General features: G+C 41.6%; 1 protein-coding gene across 4 annotated transcripts in view; it reads left to right on the top strand.

The window, feature by feature from the left end:
- Positions 1 to 19,830, top strand: part of SPATA13 (spermatogenesis associated 13) — a 45,777-nt gene extending 25,947 nt beyond the window's left edge. For 2 of the 4 annotated variants that reach the window (XM_009868332.1, XM_009868333.1), the window contains 9 exons: positions 3,950 to 4,086; positions 5,173 to 5,352; positions 6,416 to 6,601; positions 9,966 to 10,145; positions 10,783 to 11,015; positions 13,404 to 13,533; positions 14,101 to 14,473; positions 18,337 to 18,411; positions 19,655 to 19,830. In XM_009868332.1, the coding sequence (XP_009866634.1) occupies positions 3,950 to 4,086; positions 5,173 to 5,352; positions 6,416 to 6,601; positions 9,966 to 10,145; positions 10,783 to 11,015; positions 13,404 to 13,533; positions 14,101 to 14,473; positions 18,337 to 18,411; positions 19,655 to 19,830 (1,670 nt within the window). Of the gene's footprint in view, positions 1 to 1,456; positions 1,512 to 3,949; positions 4,087 to 5,172; positions 5,353 to 6,415; positions 6,602 to 9,965; positions 10,146 to 10,782; positions 11,016 to 13,403; positions 13,534 to 14,100; positions 14,474 to 18,336; positions 18,412 to 19,654 lie in introns of those variants that run through there. The other 2 variants (XM_009868334.1, XM_009868335.1) reach the window with 2 other exon arrangements.
- The last annotated feature ends 1,544 nt before the right edge of the window (positions 19,831 to 21,374 follow it).

Genomic DNA, 21,374 nt, shown 5'->3' with positions numbered 1-21,374 from the left:
TTGGCAGTTCAGCTGTTTTTCCTCTGCAGACAGAGGTTTGACATGGCAGAGAGCTCATGCTTTGGTTGAATAAAAGCGTGAAGCCTTCACCTGCAGGTCCCAGGATCATCAGCACTTTGGTGTCGTTTCTGTTTGCTGGGTTGTTTAGTTTTTTTTTTTAATGCTGGGAAAAATGTGTGGGGATGTGTATAGACATCTTATAATACATAGTAGCTTCTTACTGTGCTATCCAAGAAGTGTCCTTGCAGCAAGAAACAATAGGGAAGTTTGGGGATTCGGAAGAGAATTCCTATCTGCCCTGTGCAGTGCGGCACAGCCTGGATTTTTGTAGGCAGCTGGCTGTAGTATTGCTGGACAATGTCTGGGCTTTCCTTCTTCTGAGGCAGCGCTGGGGAAAACCATGTGATTTCAGTGGGTGTTGAGAGGTCACTGTGTTTTTTTGTGAACACATCCCTGGAGGAGGCAGTTCCCTGTTAAAAGACAGGCTCAGCTGAGCGACACGGTTTGCAGGTAAAGAATGAGCCATAAAGATTATGGAGTTTTCCAAACGGTAAATGTAGTGCTGTGTACAAGTGCTGGTTGCAGCAGGCTCTGCCCTCAGCTCCTGCCTTTCCTTCCACAGCATGAACTGATCCAGCTTCACTGCAGAACGATGCAGATGTGATAAATGCTGGCCCATGGTGAATGAATGAGGTGGTGCCCTGTCTGGGTCAGTCCCAGTGAAAGCTGGGCTGTTTGAGTACTTTCCTGCTTTGTTCTCTATTTTCTGGAGCAGCTGAATTAACTTTGAAAACGTCTCTGTCCTCTCCTTTTTTCCTGGGAGTAGTCTGCTGCAGCCTTAACACTTTGGCTGCTTGTGCCCTAAATAATGATACAGCATTTGCCTGTAAGTAAGAGAAGTTTTAATAGCCATGCAAAAAATACCTGCATTGTTTATTTATACTGGAATTTTAACTGGTATAATACAGCAAAGATAGACCGATACTCTGAACAATGTTGTAATACAAGTTACTCCCAGCTCCCGTCCAAAGAGTCTTTCCCTTTGAATTGCTGTCATTTGAATATAGATTGAAATCGCATTGAGCTGCTGTAATGAAAAACAAATGTACTGCTTGGCTCGCTGTGTTCGAGATGCAGAGGCGCTTTGGGAGCGGTCAGGGTGGCGCAGGCGGCCGCAGGCACAGCACGGCCGGGCCTAGGCAGCCAGGTTTTTGTTTCTTTTCTGGAACTTCCTCCCTAAGGGCACCCCATGATGTCAGCTCAGCCGGGGCTGAGCCCGAGCTGCTGGCACTTCCCAGCCCGGCTCGGCCTCGGCAGCACGGCCGGGAGCTGAAGGAGGTGAACAAGCTGTTTCTCCGTGCCCTGGGTATCTCAGAGCTTTTTGTGGTCCTCCACCAGCTCAAGCATCACCTGGGAGAGGTCAAACCCTTGCCCTGGGGACGAGTCTGGCGACAGTATGGTAGCCAGGGGGGGAATGGGACGATTTTGGAGCCTGGAAAGCCTTCAGATGGGTACGTGTGAGTAGAACGTGCTTGCTCTCTCTTTCTCTCTCTCTTGCTGTTTTTTTACACTGTTTTTAGATTGAACTGATAAATGGAGGCAGTCAGGGGACCTGATTCCGATCCCGCTTTATACCGTGTCAATCCACAGCAGCCTGCCTCCTTATACTGGTGACAAAGCTGCTAGGACATCCGAATCAGTCCCAGGGTGTCTTTTTAAAGTTTTTGCATCCCATTGGTGCGATCAGAAAAGCCCACACCTACCTCTGATACTGCCTGTAAACAATAGGGGAATAGATGCAGAATGCAAGTGAGTGATTTTTGCTTGAGTCTAACTATGGAGACAATGTAAGCTTGTTGATTTGGTGCAGAATAATGAACACTTACTGGTCTCAAAATTGCAGTTCTTTTTTGTTTGGAGTCAAATGAATTAGGTTATTTTGGTGTACCGTTGTTACTGGAACAAACCAACAGGCACTATTGGTAGTACAGTGGAGATATATAAAAGATCACTGGGATTAGTTTTCTGAGTGTCACTTTATAAGCTAAAAACTGATCTAATAAATTAGTTATTTGCAGATTTTTTTAAATAAAGCAGTTTAAGTAAGTTTCACAAGATGTGTTTCAGAAGTTTATCAGTGCTCAGATTCATGAGTCTGTAGGGAGAAAGAATCTTTGTTTTTTTAAATAGGGATGCTGCATTCTTCTTGATTAGACAGATTATACCATTAATGTGAATGTGTATTTAAAATGCTGGGAAGCAGAAGATAACAACTGAACAGCTGTGGCATCAAGACTGTCATATATTTCCATTTTTAAAGAAAAGAGAAATCTTCCAAGTTTTTTCTTTGGAGTAATCAGCTTTGATCTCTCTTGCAAATTAATACTCAAGTGACCAAAGATATTAGTGAGGGTAAAAGCACCTATAAGGAGGGGGTTGAAGTGTTTCTCCTGATAAGGTAAAGAACAGATAGGCAGCTACGTGCCTGTTAGCTGTGTAGGTGTGTGGACTAAAGCCAGAAGTCATCTCTTTATGACTGTCACCCGCCCAGAGCTCAGCGGGCAGGCGGTACCCAGGCTTGAAGCAGGGCAGGGGAGAGGCAGGGTCTGGGCTCTGCTGCTCAGCCTTGCTGCTGGGTGGAAGGGACAGTTCAATAATTCCTCTTAAAGGTCCCTTCCCAGGCACTTGGGAGTGAGAGAGATGCTCTGCAGGCTGCGTGGCAGTTTATCTGGGTCACAGTAACCATTAGAAAAGGAGTTCAGTGCTAGCAGCCCGTTCTGAATTGTTTTTCAAATTATTTTTTATTTTTTACTTTTATTGGATTTTTGAGCACTGTATGATCTTCAGACTGTCTAATTAGTCACAGCTTGGGCCTGCCACAGGTATAAGCCTCCAGGAGGACCAGAGAGTGCACTCTGGTCTTGCATGCTTCCTGATTACTAGCTCATCCCCTGCTCTGTTTGAACACTACAGCTGGCTTTCAAAGGCAAACCTGCTCTGCATGGGTCTAGCAGTGAGCGATGTAGAGGTCACTCATCACATGGTCCTGAGATCAGTCCCCAGTCCTCTTCATCTGCCAGTACGGAGATGATCGCCCCATGGATCTACCACCCCAGAGGGGATGACGTACCCCAAATGTGTTTTACAGCTTTACACAGTAGCTGCAGATTTACATGTGCATAGTGACAATGACTTAGATGATGTTTTTTTATGTGGCTCTTTGATAAGATGAAGCCCATCCTAGTTCTGGCCACGGTTCTTTACAAAGCTGCCTCTTTGCTCAGAAAACACACAATTGTCAAATCAAGATTATTTTTTTTTTTTTGTGATTTGGGGCGATTAGAACAAGTATTTTTCTCAGGCAGTTACACCATGCTGAGTCCGACTCGTCACCCTGGGGCAGCCTCGAAGGTATCTCAGTGCTGCCAGAGCCTCCCCCCAGCACGTGGATGAGGTGGTGGCAGCCAACTCGGAGCCAGGGCTGCCCACCCCTCTCATGGGTGGGTGGGAACATTGGGTGGTGACATCCTGCAGAAGATGTGGTGTCACCCAGCCTGGGGCTGACAATGGCCCCCTCTGACTGCCAGTGGGGGCTTGCTGGAGTTCTCTCATCTGCCGTGCGGGAAATGACATTGAGTGATTCAAGTCGGATTGAGATTTCCTTTGGGTGAAAAATAAATAAATTGTGCCTGTAAGTTCCATTTTTTGTACACAAAAAGGAGAACCTTTCAGTTTTGTCAGCTGCTAAATGAGAGAATTCCAAAGAAGAGTAAAAAAGTTTTTAACGGCGGAAAAGCAGTTTTCCTGAGAAGTCTGCTGCCCTCCTCTTCTGCTGTTATTGTTGTATTCATGACAACAAAGGCAACTCCTCAGTGATTCCTCTTGCATTGTTTTTTGGGGGGGAATCATAACAATGATGAAGCAAACAGCTGTTGCCCCTTTGTTTTAGTTGCTGCAGATGGTGGGACTGAGTCTTCAGCCTTAGTGGATGACAATGGCAGTGAGGAAGATTACAGTTATGAGGAGCTCTGCCAAGCCACCCCCAGGTACCTGCAGCCCGGAGGGGAGCAGCTAGCAATTAACGAGGTAACGTCCTGGGCTTTGAATTGCTATAACAACAGCGGGGTATGGCGCCGTGTGTTTCAGCGTTCAGAGGTTCCATATTAATAAAAAGTGTGATGGCCGTAGCCAGCATAGAGAAGAATCCAGCAGCCACCATGTCCTCTCTCTGGCAGGGCCCATGAGCAGATGCCAAGGGAAGAATGCAGTGACTAGTACTTCTCTGCGGGTGTAACTCATTAGCCTATGGTACTGCTCTGGAGTAGGGCTTTAATTGTTCTCGCTAATAAATATACACATAGATTTCTGAAAATTCAGAATTTTAGTTTTATCCTGTAATAGGAGTAATTGTGGGCATTCTAGTGAGGTATTTATAAACAGTTCATTGTATAGCAGCGTAGGAGAAGGGGACCTGGGGTCCTGGTGGACAGCAGGGTGAGCATGAGCCAGCAATGTGCCCTCATGGCCAAGAAGGCCAATGGCATCCTGGGGTGTATTTGAAGGGGGGTAGCTAGTAGGTCGAGAGAGGTCCTCCTGCCTGGTGAGGCCACATCTGGAATATTGTGTCCAGTTCTGGGCCCCGCAGCTCAAGAGAGACAGGGAACTGCTTGGGAGAGTCCGGCACAGAGCCACAAAGATGATGAAGGGAGTGGAGCATCTCCCTGATGAGGAAAGGCTGAAGGAGCTGGGTCTCTTTAGCTTGGAGAAGAGGAGGCTGAGAGGTGACCTCGTAAATGTTTATAATTATGTCAAGGGGGAGTGTCAGGAGGAAGGAGCCAGGCTCTTTTCAGTGACATCCAATGACAGGACAAGGGGCAAAGGGTACAAGCTGGAACATAGGAGGTTCCGCAAAAATATCAGAAAAAACTTTTTCACTGTGAGGGTGATAGAGCACTGGCACAGGCTGCCCAGGGAGGTTGTAGAGTCTCCTTCTCTGGAGACATTCAAAACCCACCTGGACATGTTCTTATGTGACCTATTGTGGGTGATCCTGCTCTGGCAGGGGGGCTGGACTAGATGATCTTTTGAGGTCCCCTCCAACCCCTGACATTCTGTGATCCTGTGATTCTGTGATCTTTTGTACTTCACAACCTCATTTTCTTCCCATCTCAGCTGATAAGCGATGGCAGCATTGTCTATGCAGAAGCTCTCTGGGACCATGTGACTATGGATGATCAAGAGCTGGGCTTCAAAGCTGGAGATGTCATTAGAGTTCTAGAAGCTTCCAACAAAGACTGGTGGTGGGGAAGGAATGAGGACAAGGAAGCCTGGTTTCCAGCTAGCTTTGTCAGGGTGAGTAACTCTTGATTTTGCACCATTGTCACACAAGATTCCTGGCGGAGTGCAACAGCAATGGTCGTGGCATTACATTTAAGTGAAGGGCCTGATCCTTGTCATCTGTGTATCTGAATATTGGTGACTTAACAAGGGAAAAAAACAACAGAGAATCCACACCCCGAGATCCCTTAGCTCGTCTGACACCCTTTACTCTGGCTTCCTTGTGTGGTCTGTGGTCCTTTTGTAACCAAAGAAGTTTCTCAAGCAGAAATGAGGGCAGCAGAAAGCTCAACCTGGAGCAGTCTGTGTGTACAGAGACGATGCAGTTTTCATGAGGGAATGGGAAAAGCTGTGCTGCAGGGATTTTTTTGGTAAAATACGTCTTCATTTGTTATCACAACATTGTGTAGGAGTCTGATTCACAGTCTGAAATCCCCAATCAGAACTCAGCCACATTAATGACAGTATAACTCTCGAATGGTATAAAATTGAACCATGTTTTTGAAATTAATTTTAAATACTTTTTGAGAGCCTGTAATGAAGCTTGGACCACACCGTTTCAAGTACTGTGCGAAGTGCAAGAGATGGTTCCTGCCTTTGCCTATCCTAGATCTCCAGCCAACATGGGCAATCGAATAAAAGTTGAAAAAGGAGGTGCTGTTATTTGCATCATACAGATGGGGAACTGGGGCAGAGGGAAACTATTTCAAAGTGTAATATTTAAAAGTTTGTAACTTTTACCAATGTACTGTCTTGGCCAAAATAACACATAAATTATTAGTAACAGTCAGAATTAAGCTTAAGCCTGAAAACTATACAGGCAACACAACAATGGTGCCTCTCAGATAATGTGAGTAGAAAGCCATGCATCTAACTAGACAGAAATGTTAACACTTTACTAGAAAATGCAGTGAGTAAAATGAGATAAATCCTTTTGTGAAACCATCTCTACAGACTAAGAATGGGAACTTTTCTCTAGCAAGTCTTCTCTTCATTGTAAGACGTTTGTAATGATTTTATCACATACTGTAAAAGTTTGCTGCCTTCGTCTAGTTTGCTTTGTTTGTTCTGGCCGCAGCTGCGAGTTAATCAGGAAGAAGTACCAGAAAATTGCAGTAGTATCCAGGATGAAGAACAAGATGCAGATATTAGCAAGCATCGGCAGAAAATAGCTGAAAACAAGGATCAGATGAGAACCAACGTTATACAGGAAATTATGAACACAGAACGAGTCTATATCAAGCACCTCAAGGACATCTGTGAGGTACATATTTTAACCTGGGGGCATTCTGCTGACCTAATGTGCACAAAACATCCCATATAAGTTGAGAACCGAGGTGGTTTCTCATATTGAAATATTCTCAATTGCGTTTCTGAGGCTGTCGCTCAGACCCTTCTTGTATCCTCTTATGGCTTTCCTCTCTGCCAACTGCCACAAGGCACGACTCCCCTTTTTCATAGGGAAAAAAACTTCAATTCTGCTTTTGACATGGAAAAAGTGAAAGAAGTTCAATTTATTTAGAATTTTTACCACTTGGTTTAGACAGAAAACTTTTACTAACTTTAGTAAAATTAGTTACCGTTCAGGGGCAAACTTTTTGAAAGTAACTTGCAAAAAGAGTATTTGCTGAGTGAGATTTTTTTTAATTTTCTAAAACAAAGAGATTTTTGGTGGATACTTAAAAGCTAAAAAAGAATCTTTCAAGGTGTTTTACAACTACCTCACTTGTTTGAACCATAAAATGTGGATGTTTTTCTGCTTTTTGTTCAAGTTTTGTTGGAGCCTCACACTAGGACAAAAAGCTTCTTAACGCTTTTCAGTGAAGTTGCATCTTCTAATGTGGACTGTGATGCATTTCACCTGTATTTGACTTATATTTGTGGTTAGCATCTGGAAGAGTGCTAAGCAGCCTACCAAAATATTCTTTGTACCCTTGGTTTACTGCATCTCTCTCTGTATTTGTCATGTTGTCACCCTTTAGTCCACCACTCATCATTAGATTGTTTCAGGGACAACAAAGTAGACAAGACAGCAGTGTATTGTTCTGATTTAAAATCAGGTCTTTTTTATGCATTTTGAAGAAAAGAAAGGGAAACCAGAAAGACAATAATTGGTTTCTAATTGGCTAATTCTAAAACTTTAAATGTAAGTTTTGTCATTTAGATTCACTGTTTACTCAAGCTAGTAAGCTTGACTGTGGGCGTAAGAGATCAGGGAGGAATTTGTACATGCAGCTGTGTCGCTACAATAGTTAGCTGAGTTCTAGGACATGACTTTCATATTTTACTGACCTACTAACTCTTAGACTGATATTAGTAATTACTTTTCTCTAATACATATATTCTGTGCCTCTTTTTAAAAAATCTTGACATGCCTCTGAGTTTAGTACAAGAGTGCAAACACACATTTTCCAAGTAGAGAAGTGGTGCTCCACGTTCAGTGTGGGGTAGAGGTGGTCTGTTTTCCTCAAAGTAAATCTATAAGGTGGTGCAAGCAGGACATGAGGCCAAAAGATATACTCAAAAGTAAGCCAGAAAAGCTACTGCGGATAGTAATCCAAATTTGCAAGCTCTGCAGTAGGGTTAATCTCTAGGGCTGGGATCATGAAGCTTGAATATACCCAGAAATATTCATGCTTACATTACATTCAAGGAGTGTCCACAGTCCATGTTAGAAGAGCTGCACAGAAATTAGTTTTCCTTGCCAGAGTTATCCTCCCAGCGTAGTACCTGTGGTAGCTGGCTTGCAGCATAGCTGCTACACAGCTCTCAGAGCAGATCGTTGGGGGAGAGACCACAATATTCCTAACAGTGCCAGCAATATATTCAGTGTTGCTTCCTGATAGACCTCACCAGAGCAACTGCATGGCTTTTTACGGCTGTCTGCTCCCAAAGCGACTTGGGGGAAACTTGCCTGAAAGAAGCCAAATGGAGGAGCCTGGCAGATAACCCCTATCACACCAGTTAACCTTCGCACTCATCTATATCCTGGTGCCGTAACTGATACAAGTATGAGCTCAGCAGCTGTTCCTGCGCTGTACCCTCCTTGGCACGCTCGGCTTTGTGAAACAGGAACCTGAGGATGTGCTGGCTGTGCGTGGCAGCTGTTGCTGTGTGTTTCAGCCCTAAGAGGCCTCCGATCACACCTTTGCTTCTTGGTTATGTGAACGCCAATGTGATCTACTGTCAGTTACTAATAGAATGGTTTGGCTTGGAAAGGACCTTAAAGATCAGCTAGTCCCAACCCCCCTGCCATGGGCAGGGACACCTCTACACCACTAGCCCTGTTTGCTCAAAGCCCCATCCAGCCTGGCCTTGAACACTTCCAGGGATGGGGCATCCACAGCTTCCCTGGGCAACCTTCTCCAGTATCTCACCACCTTTACGGAGAAGAATCTCTTCCTACTATAAAATAATATATATTACATAATAATATGTATTCTGATATAATTATGTACTATATAACATATAATAATCTAAATCTACTCTCTTTCACCTGGAAACCGTTACCCTTCATCCTGTCACTACCCTCCCTGATAAAGAGTCCCTCCTTTCTTTTAGGACCCCTTTAAGTACTGGAAGGCAGAACAGAATTTGTTTTAAAACTGGAGGACTCAGTTGTGTATCTACTTATCACTGGATATGAATAAAGTGAACTGGACCCCTGATATATTCTTAAAAGTAAAGAGAAAAAAGCCAGAAAAGTGATGTATTTTTATGTGCTGTCTTGCCAATACTTTTACATCCTGCCAGTACCATACTGATTTTATCTAACAGCAGCATTCTGAAAACGTTGTAGCATGTTCTTCATTTTGCTTCTCTGGCTTCGACTGTGTCCTTCTTGCAGAGCAAGTGCAAGACAGGTGTGATGTTTCTTAGAAGGGACTTAGTTGAGAAGTAAAATCACTGAACAGAATTTGTTCTGTTCAGCTCAAACCAGGACATGTAGTAACACATGGGTACTGCTTAGGGTGTTGCTCAATAGCCAGGCTTTTGTGAAACCAGTTTTTGAATAGCTAAGATTAATAATTTGTTAGATTGTTCAGAGTTATTTTCAGAGCTGTTACTTGGAAGGCTTAGCTTTCAGGAAGATTCTTTGCAGAGCTGCTGCAGAGCTTGTCCAGATGCTTTCAGGATCAAATTCACTCTGGTCTGGTCTGTAACTACTGTTTACGGTACTAGTTCTGGTTAGGGAGCCAGTAGTTCAGCAGTAATAGATATTGCCTTTACATCAATTGTTTTAGGCTTTGTTCTTAGCTGCGTAGAGAAGAAATGTTATAGCATAGAGCAACTGCTATGAGAAAGAGTCGCAGCTATAGGGGTAACACGCAGGGGACTTACACTGGGCTTGCCTCTGGCTTGGCAGGTAATCGTAGCAAGGAGATGCGAATGGGCTTTACACAATCTGCAGGTTTCTGGTTCCCTGAATCATTTACGGTACTGTGAGACAGAAGCTGGACTGCAAGAATAAACATTTCAGATGCAAATCTGAAATTGCGTGTCCATGTGTGTGTCTGTGACTGGGAAATAACTCACCTGCCTAAAGATCACAGGGCGTGTGCCAGCTCTGGTAGAACCTGTTTTCATATCCTGAAATGAGTTGTGTTTTCTTTTTATTTCATTTCCAGGGTTATATTCGGCAGTGTCGCAAACATACAGGAATGTTCACCGCAGCTCAGTTAAGCACCATCTTTGGAAATATTGAAGATATCTACAAGTTCCAAAGGAAGTTTCTGAAGGATCTTGAAAAACAGTACAACAAAGAGGAACCTCATCTAAGTGAAATAGGGTCATGCTTTCTTCAACATGTATGTTGCAAAAGTCAATTTTACTTGTGAAACTAATAAAATATGATAAGAAAATGATGTTACTATGTTAGGAGGGGATTTTAGTAACAAGTGCTTATCAAATACTAAAGTATGTATAGATAGCATTTTAGAATATAAAACAATGCACAGAAAAAGAATTACTTAAATGTTTTAGATCTCTACTCATCTTTAGCAAGCATGTAATTTTGTACACAATTTTCAGTTTCCCTCTCAAAAGTGTAATGATTTCAGCTGAGCTGGACTATTTGCAATGATCTCATACTGGGCATGCAAAAACTTCCTAAAGAAAATAAGGAAAAAAGGTGGTGGGGAAAGTGGTTGAGAGTGCATGATAGACACTTGCTAAGCCTAAAGTTGTCTTGCCCAAAGAAAAGTATTTCTTAAAGTGCGTTTGATTATCCTGTCTCAGTGGAGGTCTTTACTTCTGTGTTCTTACAAAGAAATTTTGCCAGTTTCAAAGTAGGTTTCTGCATAGTTTCAAGACTGATCAGCCTGGAAACAATATAGGAAATGGATTAAATAATTTTATTAAATATAGTAGATGTTACAAAATTATATTTCCTGCTTTATAGACAAAATCCTTTAGTTACAGCTTTGACTTTTTTTTTTTTAATAGCAAGAAGGCTTTGCTATTTATTCAGAGTATTGCAACAATCATCCCAGTGCCTGCATTGAACTTTCCAAGCTAATGAAACAGGGAAAATACCGTCACTTCTTTGAGGCCTGTCGCTTGCTTCAGCAGATGATTGACATTGCCATTGATGGTTTTCTTCTCACACCTGTTCAGAAAATCTGCAAATACCCTCTGCAGCTTGCAGAATTGCTCAAATACACCACTCAGGAGCACAGGTGAGAGAATAAAAAAAATCTTAGGATAATAATAACACCTAATTACTCAAGCTTTCTTGGTGACACAACACTGAGGCTTTTGAGAACAGGAACAAAGCTCCCATTGACCGCTATAGGCAGGAGCTCCTTACTAGGTTGGCATCCTGGAACCATTGTAAATATTGGCAAAACCACTGCCTGAAAATGCAGCACAAGGGACTGGCAGGGTGGAAGACAGAATGAGGAGTAAGTGTAAGAGGGAGAAGGAAAGGAAATAGGATGCAGGGAGCGATGTGTACATCAGAATGAAAAAAAGCTCATGTGTCAAAGGAATGAAGGAGAAGGAAATCCACAGAAGAACGGGGGAAGCTGCATGAATGTCAGGGACAAAAAAGAAAAGGTAGAAAGGGCCATAGAAAAAACTCCACAATCTAAGCAAGTTTAGAGGTAATATTCTTTAGAAACTTACTGATAATAAACAATGGATTTTTTGCAATAAACCCCACATATTAGATATTCAGCTGGGATAAATATAAATTTAAGTTACAGGTTATTACCCTTTCTAGTATACCCCTGAGCTGATTAAATCTTTGACTAAATTAAGATTTTATCTTCAAATGTTTGCCTTTTTACCTTGTACAACCACATGGAAAATGCTCCATTGTGACTCCTGTGCTCGAAGTCCAAATGCAGCCTGAGGCAGTGCTTCCTTGGCTAAAGTCTGCACTTCTTTAACCTTGAGAAAACTCCCCTTGGAGTTGACAGGATTTTTGCCAGGGACAAAGCATAGGGGATGTGAAGTACTGACGTTCAGTGTGAAATGCCTCCATTCAATTCTGTGGCTACCTGGGAAGTCCTGCAATAACAATTACTAACTTGAGTATCTCTCTCACTGCTGTTAATTTTAGAAAGATTACTCTGTGAGCTATTAAACCTGCAGTTGAAGTGACAGCATGGTCTTGCCACTGTCCACCTGTAGTGCCTGGTTTTCTCTTCTGTGACACAGCATCCAGGGACATCTGCAAGCCCAGAGAGGCACCCAGTGTACAGAGATGCTCACAGACAGGCAGGCTGACACCCACATGGAGCCTCGGCAAAGCTCCAGCCAGCTGGGCTTTTTTTGATAGCTTTTTGTTTTGTTATCATAAAAAGTTTGAAGGCCTAATGTACACAGCCTGACGTGAAGGCCACAGGTTATGCAGCAAGTGTGGAATAACACACACACACCAAGAGAGAAAGAAGGAACTGAGATAAGGGAGGGCAAGAGTAGTGGCATGGGTATCATGCGGTCACCCTGTGGGACATCTCCCTGACGTTGGTATGATCCTGTTATTGTTAATCTCACTTTTTGTATACAGTGTGTCAGGGAAGAGTTGCTATAGATACAGAGAGAGGAGAGCAATGTGCAGATTTGGAAGGGAAGGCAGCAGCCCATGAAAATAGGAGCTGAGACAGAAGCAGATAAAAGGACAGTGAGGCTGAGCCCTTTGCAAGATTTATTTTTGGCTGTTTGTTGCTGTTTTCTACCTTTGGCTCCCTTTTCTGCAAGAAGCATTCTGATAATGGAGGGAAGGCAGCTGCTCTGCTGGGACTCTGAGGCAAGAATATGTTAGTTTCCTTCCCTCTTCTCCAAGACTCCACTTGAGGAAGGTGAAGGAGTGAGGAATGCTGTTCAAAGGGAAGTGAAAATCCTCTGGTTGAGGAGTTTCATAAGTGTAGGGGGAGCTCAGGGAAAGAAAGGGGGGAGCAGAGCAATGGAAGAAGGACGGGAGGCTTGGCTTGCATTTGACCTGGAGCAGACAGGAGAAGGTGACTGTCTTGGCTCTCACACAATTGTTCCATGAAAACAGGCAACTTTGTCAGCACTGTGTTTAAATCTTCTCTCTAGTGCCCATGGTCCCTTGCATACCTTGTCTGAGGTTGCTTTCAGTATTTTTTCTGCCCACATAGCGTTCTACATTTGCGTTCATTGACCCAGCCACTGGGAATAAGGAAAAAAATACAGTTGTTAAACATGATTAAAAAAATGCCCTTCCCAATAAAATCCTACTAAAATCTTGTTTAAAACCAAATCCCTTTGGTGAAATGTAGGTAGCACTGAGGTGAGTGGGAGTTCTACCATTGTTTTCAGTAGAGACAATATTGCAACTCATTAATCTACCTCCTCTGCCTCATTCCACCAGTTTGATATTTTGCTAGGATAAAGCCTAGCAGTACAGCAGCACTGAATAGTACAGACTTAGAATGTGAGGGTCAGGATAGCTGAGAATCACATTTTTCTTACTTAAGTACCCTGAGCAGAGGGATAAATGGCTAATGCAGGCTAATAGTTCAATTACTGTGTCACAGATTATGATTGCATCATATCCATTGCATAAGTGCTCTTTGAAACGTGCCTATATTTCACAGTGATTATAACAATATAAAAGCTGCATATGAGGCTATGAAGAACGTAGCGTGCCTGATCAATGAGCGGAAAAGAAGACTAGAAAGCATAGACAAGATTGCACGTTGGCAGGTCTCAATTGTAGACTGGGAGGTAAGTGTCAGCCTGTCCTGAGCAAAGGTACTGTGTACAGTACTTCATGTGCCCTACAGGATATGTCTTTCTGTGTAGCAGGTATTTTATCATGCCTACTTTTCAGCTGGTCATTGCTCAGTTAAAAGTCCAGTTGCTTCATTTGCAGTGATTCTGTTACTGATTACCTCGTTTGTAAATCAGGAAGAGCAGCATGTATTAACATGGATACTCACTCTGTCTTTCTTTGAGATGACACTGGACTGAGATGACAAAATGGATTTTTTTTTAAAATGCTAGACCTATAGAGTCTCCTTTGAATTTTTAGTAGTTCTGTCAGAACTTGAACTGGCTTCACCAATTTTAACAAGTTTTCTCCTGCCTTATGCAGATATAAAGTAGAGCAGAACCACACTTGTTGAGTTTGCCTGTATGAGATATCTACATTCTATGAGGTTTTCAAATCTAATAATAAAAATACAAGAAATACAAATGAACTTAAAACATGATTATAAAACAAGACTGTTTAGGCACACAGTAAGATCCTAAAATGTTATTTACTTACTACATATATATGTATCTTCTTAGGGACCAGATGTGTTAGCCAGAAGCTCAGAACTGATCCACTCAGGAGAACTGACCAAAATATCAAAGCAAGGCAAAAGCCAGCAGAGGACTTTCTTCCTTTTTGACCATCAACTTGTGTTCTGTAAGAAGGACTTACTGAGAAGGGACATCTTATATTATAAGGACCGTATTGACATGGATGAGATGGAAATTGTGGACACTGAAGATGGCAGAGACAAAGACTTTAACATTAATGTCAAGAATGCTTTTAAGATAATAAACAGAACCACAGAAGAGATTCATTTGTTCTGTGCGAAAAAACAGGAAGATAAAAAGAGATGGATGGAAGCATGCGAAAGTGAAAGGAGAAGAGTTCAGGAAGACAAGGAAATGGGTGAGTGGAAGGATTTCCTCTCTAAAAGGTGGTCAAAACAAAGGGGAATGTTCTTGGTTTTACACTTCTTTATGCTTTGTGCAGATGTGTACTCTGCCTTCTGGGACTGCTGGTTCTTTCTTACCTGACATGACCTTTAGCTGTGTAAGCAAAGGCTTTTCAGGTGTGTTTCCCCTGTCATTGTGGGCCAAAGGTCCAGGGCAGATAGCTGCAATATCCGTGTCACAGCATAACCCGTGTGATTCTGGTGCGTTATGGAGCAGAAGGAAGTAAAAGATAAGACAAGAAGCAATTCACAGAGACCAATCAATAATAAAAATCCATCCAAAATCATATCACTTTTGCGTGAATTATTGGCTTGAAACATCTGTTTGTAAAGGACAGTTTATTATAAAGCCAAGCAGCAGTAATTGTAGATTTATACTGTCCATGTCATATAATGGCATCTCCTGTGTCCGGAACGCCTGTGCAGTTGTGTGGTGCCATCAGTTACAAACCCAACAATAGCACCACTGGGTAGTTCACGGAGAAATCAAGCCCATCCTCAAGTGAGCAGGGAAAGTTAGCAAATCCTAAGATCGTCTTTAGACCCACAGTCTGTGGGACATTCTAAGGAGAGTGTCTTCTGTGTGAATGTATATTTAAGATAGGTTTTGGGTTTTGGGGGGTTGGATTTTGGGAGGTTTTTTTGCATAGTTTCATGCTTCCTTTAAGATCACTGTCAAAGGCTCCAGCAAAATTTCTTTGAGAAAATGTAGACAAAGAAGACAGCAACAGTAGTAAGAAAAATAAAATTCTTTTTAATATTCCTAAAGAACCAATGAAAATATTAGTGCATCTGTATGTGTTAACTGCATGAGAACTACTCCTTTTCATAACACTCTTCAGGCTTAGGCTTTGGATGCTAGCAGGTTAAAATTGGAAATGCAGTGAAGTGGATGATATAATTCCATGTTCACTTAAAACACTTGGTCAGAAGAACAGGAATTAGATTAGATTAGGAATTAGATTAGATTGCAAAATTAATAAACCTTTGGATCTTAGTGGCTTTTGTTTGTTTGATACTGTTGTCAATATGACAAAAGTACAGCCTCCTCCATTTGTAGATGGTTTATAAGATGAAGAAAATGCTTCTCACTTTACCAATTCATACTCTAAACCCAATTTTAACTCTTCCCCATTGCACCAACTGTTGTAATTAACCCAAATCACCTCAAATCTTGAGGAAACAATGAAGCAGCCACAACTAAACTTTCCTCAAACTTTTCAAAACCAAATCTTCTCCAGTGCTGAACATCATGGTGCAACATGATGAACTGTTGGGCACAAAACTGATGGCTTTTCCAGATTGCTCTGTGTAGAGCTTGTTCAGTCACGGGGGACAGACGGTGGCTGCCTTTCCAAATTGAGCTAACCAGAACTCCTAAAAAGTGAATATTGCCGAAGGGTGAAGGTGATCAGGAGGTAATAAAGCAATGCAGAGAATCTAATTATAATGAAACAAGCCCTCTTGCAACAAAGTTACAGAAAGCCTCCACTCCAGTATATGAGAACAGTAGTATAGTCATATGGAAGGGTGATATGGAATAAATCACAGCTCCTGCACTTTTGTGAGCAGGACTGAGCAAAAGAAGATAAAATGTGAGCATTTTCCATTCCCATCCTTTCTGAGGAGCGTTCTTGAACTATTCAAATCTGTACCTACACCTCCTCCTGCAGCAGTTGCTTTATGGAGCACTAGGAGTGTATGTTGAGTGGTCTTAAATGTTGCACACAGGATACTTCTGAGGCTCACACTACTGCTGGTGCTGGGCAGCAGCAGGTCTGTGTTGTGCAGGCAGTGGGGTGTTACCATTCCTTCTAAGTGACATTCCTGCAGAAATCCCCAAGCATGAGGAAACTGCAAAGGTGTAGCAGCTACAGCCCTAAGTGTAATTATTTATTCTACTGAGACCTCGTGAAAATCAACACATGTTATTCAGAAGGGGTAACCATTCAATAGTGGTGGCATTAGCAGGGTTAATGATGAGATTTGTCTTAATAGCACTAGTTCTTATTTAGGGCTGAACACAAATTCCCAAGGTGCTCAGCACAAGGATTGCATGGGAGGGTCCATCGTGCTTTCTGCTCTTCAGGCACTGTGCAATATAGTGAAGTAAAATTCACCATAATGCAAAACTGTATTTGTGATGATGGCACATAGACACATGCAGTCTTTTCTGCCCATGCAACAACCAGCTTTCTGGAAACTTGCTTTTCAAATGTTGCAACTCGTGATTCCAAAGTACCTGTTTTGTCACAGGTATCATGGACCAGAAGAAAGACGTTTGAGTTGTAATAGCTAATGCCCATCTGGTCTTGCAACTCACAGCAGCTTGGATGTTTCCTCCTGTTGCCCAAAGGACTGCTTCTTTTATAAAATTTCATTTTACAGGCATAATTGAACATTTCCTTTAGCCAAAACCAACTGTCAGTATTCTTAACCTCAGGTTTAAATTTGTCTTGTTGATTTTGTAAGTTATCTTGCTGGACTTCACACAAAGCCTCTAATCTAGCCACTCAGAGAACAAATACATACTCTTCCAGTTCAGAACTGCAAATGGCATTTTACTTCTATTTTCAAAGTCACTTTTGCCCAAACCATATCTAACTTTTCTTAGCTATTATGAGTACACGGGAGGAAAAGACCACAGCTAGAAAATCCTTCTCCAAACCACTAATAGCAATCCTAAGAAAGTGGTCTGATCTCTGTTGATGAAATTGCTTTCATTTTCTTAAATGTTTCCTTGTTTCTATAAAGGAAAAAACCCTGCAGAATAAAATAAACTTCTGCTACCCCAAAATTATGGCTAACTGCTGTTGTATTGTAAGTTAATAGCCTGATTTGTAATAACTTCTTCATAAGTTCAGTCTTAAAAAAAAAAAAGATCAAGCTAAAAAAAAAAGAAGGGAATTTTAAAAGTATGGAGAAATACAGGAAGATGCAAAACGGAACCAAACCAGATGCTTCATTCGAATTGCAGCTTCTGAGCTCTTTGCTTGCATCTGAGTGACAGCACGTTCACCCCATTGTTTCCTTGTGCAGATGTAAGGTATCTGTGTATCTTCAACTGTCTTGTACACAGGGAGAGGAAACTGGAGTGGCCGTACGTGGGCTTCACATGACACCAGTCATTGGTGTCACCTTTCATAGCAGCTGTCTTGCATCTCCTCCACCTGTCACATGACAGTAAATAGCACAGGGTTGGTCACATATGAGAGCGTCATGTAAGTCATACAAGTATGCAAACCAAGTACATGAGAAACCCGCGTGAGGGATCCAGCCCCAGTCCGATGGAGCCACAAGCACATCACAGCCTGCTTTGGTGTTTGACAGGTTACGTGATACTGTCTTTTCTGACTGGAGGGAGTGATACCCAAATTTGTACTACTGCAACACCAGTGACTTCAATTTGTGGCCTCAAGGTAGCTCAAAGTGAGTGAAAAGAGATTACTTCGTGGCCTGTAGCTCTCAGAAGTGTTATTTTACACTTTTTTTTAAGTCTCTTGTTATCTGGGCTTATCTATAAAGAGAACTTTTTGTATGGTTAGTTCCCCAGTAATTACCGTCCACAGGAACTGGAAAGCAGCTTTTACCAGTAATCTACAGGCATACTGATGTTCTGTTATTATCCCAGTGAAAAACTATCTTGAAATTTTTACGACAAAGTAAGATACGCTTCTCAAAACTTGAGGTATATTGCTGTTAAGATTAACTAATTTATTTTTTCAAAATATAGTTTACTTACTTGTTTTAATTTAATGTGATCCAGTATTAGATACAGTGTTTTCATACCAGCACCCTACTTTGCATTTTTATATAGGAATGGAAATCTCAGAAAACCAGAAGAAACAAGCCATGCAGAATGCTCGTAAGTCAAGACATGGAAAAATTAAAGGTAGGTGTTCAGAATTGCTTTGTTATGTTTCAGTGTTCTTCATCCTAGGAAATAGCATAACCTGACTACAGTTGACTTCTCCAATATTCTAAAAAAATTTTCATGGTTTACATGGATTTAAAACAATTTCCATTAACCTGTATCTTAATATCAAATTCCAATGCCTTTGCAAACTGTTTAGTAGACAGTGAGCTCCCCAATCTCCTTCGAACAGGCAAGTCAGTATTCTCTTTGCTAAAGAAGAAACCCAAGAGGTAAGGCACGTGGGTTATTTAATGATGTAAGAACGTGCATGCAGAGATTTAAGTTAGAAATTAGAGTTACTGATTTGCTTTTACTCAAACAGCTTGCTCCTCTTTAGCAATTCTATGCTTTGTTTAAAATATCCTAAAGTTCTTTTGCAAGCCACATGTTGCTGTATTTATGATAACAAACTCAGAATGGCTTCTTTCTGCCCTAGGCTAGAAGGAAGGATGGACTAGAAATGTGTTTCTCTGGAAATGGCTTTTTTATTCCTTTTCTCTCCTAGAAAATGTGATTTTATCCTTCTCCATTTTAGAGTCAAATTTGGGTAAATAGTGTGTTGAGAGAATAAATTGAGAAAATGGGACCAGATTAAGTCTGAATTTAGTAATGAAGGAGTTTGTCTTAGGTAGTCCTCTGCTCCCTGGGATGAATATTATTAAACCATTTTATCTTTATCATTCTCTATATACCTATAAAATCTGTCTTTTTAGAGGAGTGGCTGAAAGTTGTGATCAGGAGATTCTGTTCAGAATGCACAAAGGTCAAAGTCTGAGAATATTAGCCTGGAAAAACATTTTCCAAATTGAAAAAATATTTTTCTTGGTAGCAATATTTTAGCCAGCTTTGTTCTGAGAGTTGACTAAAATGCAAGTATCTACTGGGTTAAGTCATTCCTTTGAAATACCAGGGTTTACTTGCGCAAACAATATAGCCAGGCTATATTGTTGCTAAACTGCTGCTTATTTTTGGTCATTCTGTAATGTTATTTTTACTGGCATTATTCTCTTCTTAAGCCAAACCAATGTAGCAATTAAAAAAACTTAACATCAGAAAAGGCAACTTCTGGTAGTACTTCCATTCAAGATCATGGTGAAATCAAGCTGACTTTATTGACCATTGAATTCATCCCATAGTCCTGTGCTTAAATTTTCCCAGTATTGGCTGCTCTGCTAGCTGACTCATAGGCTATCTTAAACTGTTCCTTTTGCAGGCGTAGGCTATAACGGGTGTCCTGTGCCTCCTCCACACCAAAGCCTGCATCCTATTCATCAGCGCCACATCACTGTGCCTACCAGCATCCCGCAGCAGCAGGTTTTTGCCCTGGCAGAACCCAAGCGGAAGCCATCGCTCTTCTGGCACACCTTCAACAAACTCACCCCCTTTAAAAAGTGAGAGGCCACGGACCTGGGAAGGACACGGAGGGAGTCTTGCTCCAGGGAAGGACCTTGGAGACACGGTTATTTCAAGCTCAGTGGATCTCCGGTTTTGGAGGAAAAACCTTGAGCCAGAAGTACCACTGTTGTCTAGAAGAAGAACGAAGTTCCTCAAGACTGTCCTGAAGTCGATGTTGCCAAGTGCCAGCATCACTGATGAAGAGCAGTCTCCCTTCTGACAAAGACAACTTGCTGTTACTCTGAAGCAGCAGTATTTGATCTCTGTTTCTTATATTCAAGTAGTGCTGTAATCATGCAGGTTGTTGTAACATTTCATTCTTTTTTACCTTATCTCGATGGCCAAATTTAGGATAGGGAGGAATTTTTCCTTAGGGGTATGTCAGCAAGGAATCTTAGGAGACTTTTCTCCTTTCTTTTGGAGCTCTGAGCGGAGACAACCCATTAAAATCAGTTGGAAACATCCCATGCGATTAACCAGCTGCTGCAGAATTTAATGGACCCTAATCCTTCCTGTCTTTTTCTATTAAATTGCCAAATGGCAGGAGAACATCCCGCAAGGCCTTACCATATTCCAGATTGGAACAGGGAAACTTTATTGTGTCATATAGAACCATGACTATAAAGACATGTGCATTTATTGCACACAAGTGGAAACAAGGAGCCCAGGGCATCTCAGATTGATTACTTTCAGGCACAGCAATATACTGCGTGCATGTATGCTCCTTGCTATACAGCTTTTATATCCCTTTTTGCGCACTTCTTTGCCTGGGAGATGCTTCTTTATATTTCCAATATGCTTATTTCTCTGTGTAAAAAGTATTTTTTTATTTTCTAATGGAGATAATGTGAATGTACAAAGTCAGAGCTGAGACAGTACGTGCTGACTGCTGGCTGTGTTCTCACACTTTGTGTTTATATAGCTTGACTTCGGAAATGGATGAATGGTATTGTAAATATATTGAAGCAGTCTGGATCCATGCTTCCTATACACAGTCAATCGACAATGGGTTTTGACCAATTATTTCTTCCGTACTGGGACAGAGAAACTGTGTGGACCAAAGATGCAATTTTATCTCAGAGTTGTCAGTCTGTATTGGAAGGGGAAGATCCTGACTCATTAAGGTCAGCTCTGGCCAGCATATACAATACATGATTTGCATTGCTACGATTTGCATCTGATGTGAAGTTGAAGTGGGAGAGTAACTTTTAGAAAGCCACCAGGAAGAAACATGATCCTGATATTTGCATCACTGTTCATTTCTGCTTGATAACTCTCATTAAGGATGACAAGACTGCTGGTAATATGGAAGGAAAGAAAAACTCCATCTGTTTCAGAACTGATTTGCTATGAATGTCTTTACAATACTTTATTCTATGCTGCTGATTAGGGGCATTATCTGATGATAAAGGTATTTTTTGACAATGGACACAATCAGCTTTGCCATCGATCTGTAATATATGAAGAACAAACAAGGGGCTAGAGGCCAGGCATCTTAACAACAATGTAAAAAGCCTTATTTTAAACATGTATTTGTTCCTACT

The sequence above is a fragment of the Apaloderma vittatum genome, unplaced genomic scaffold, assembly GCF_000703405.1.
Source record: "Apaloderma vittatum isolate BGI_N311 unplaced genomic scaffold, ASM70340v1 scaffold14104, whole genome shotgun sequence".
NCBI classification, from domain to species: domain Eukaryota; kingdom Metazoa; phylum Chordata; class Aves; order Trogoniformes; family Trogonidae; genus Apaloderma; species Apaloderma vittatum.
Note: the sequence above shows the minus strand (reverse complement) of the source record. Positions and strands in the feature narration are given on the sequence as shown.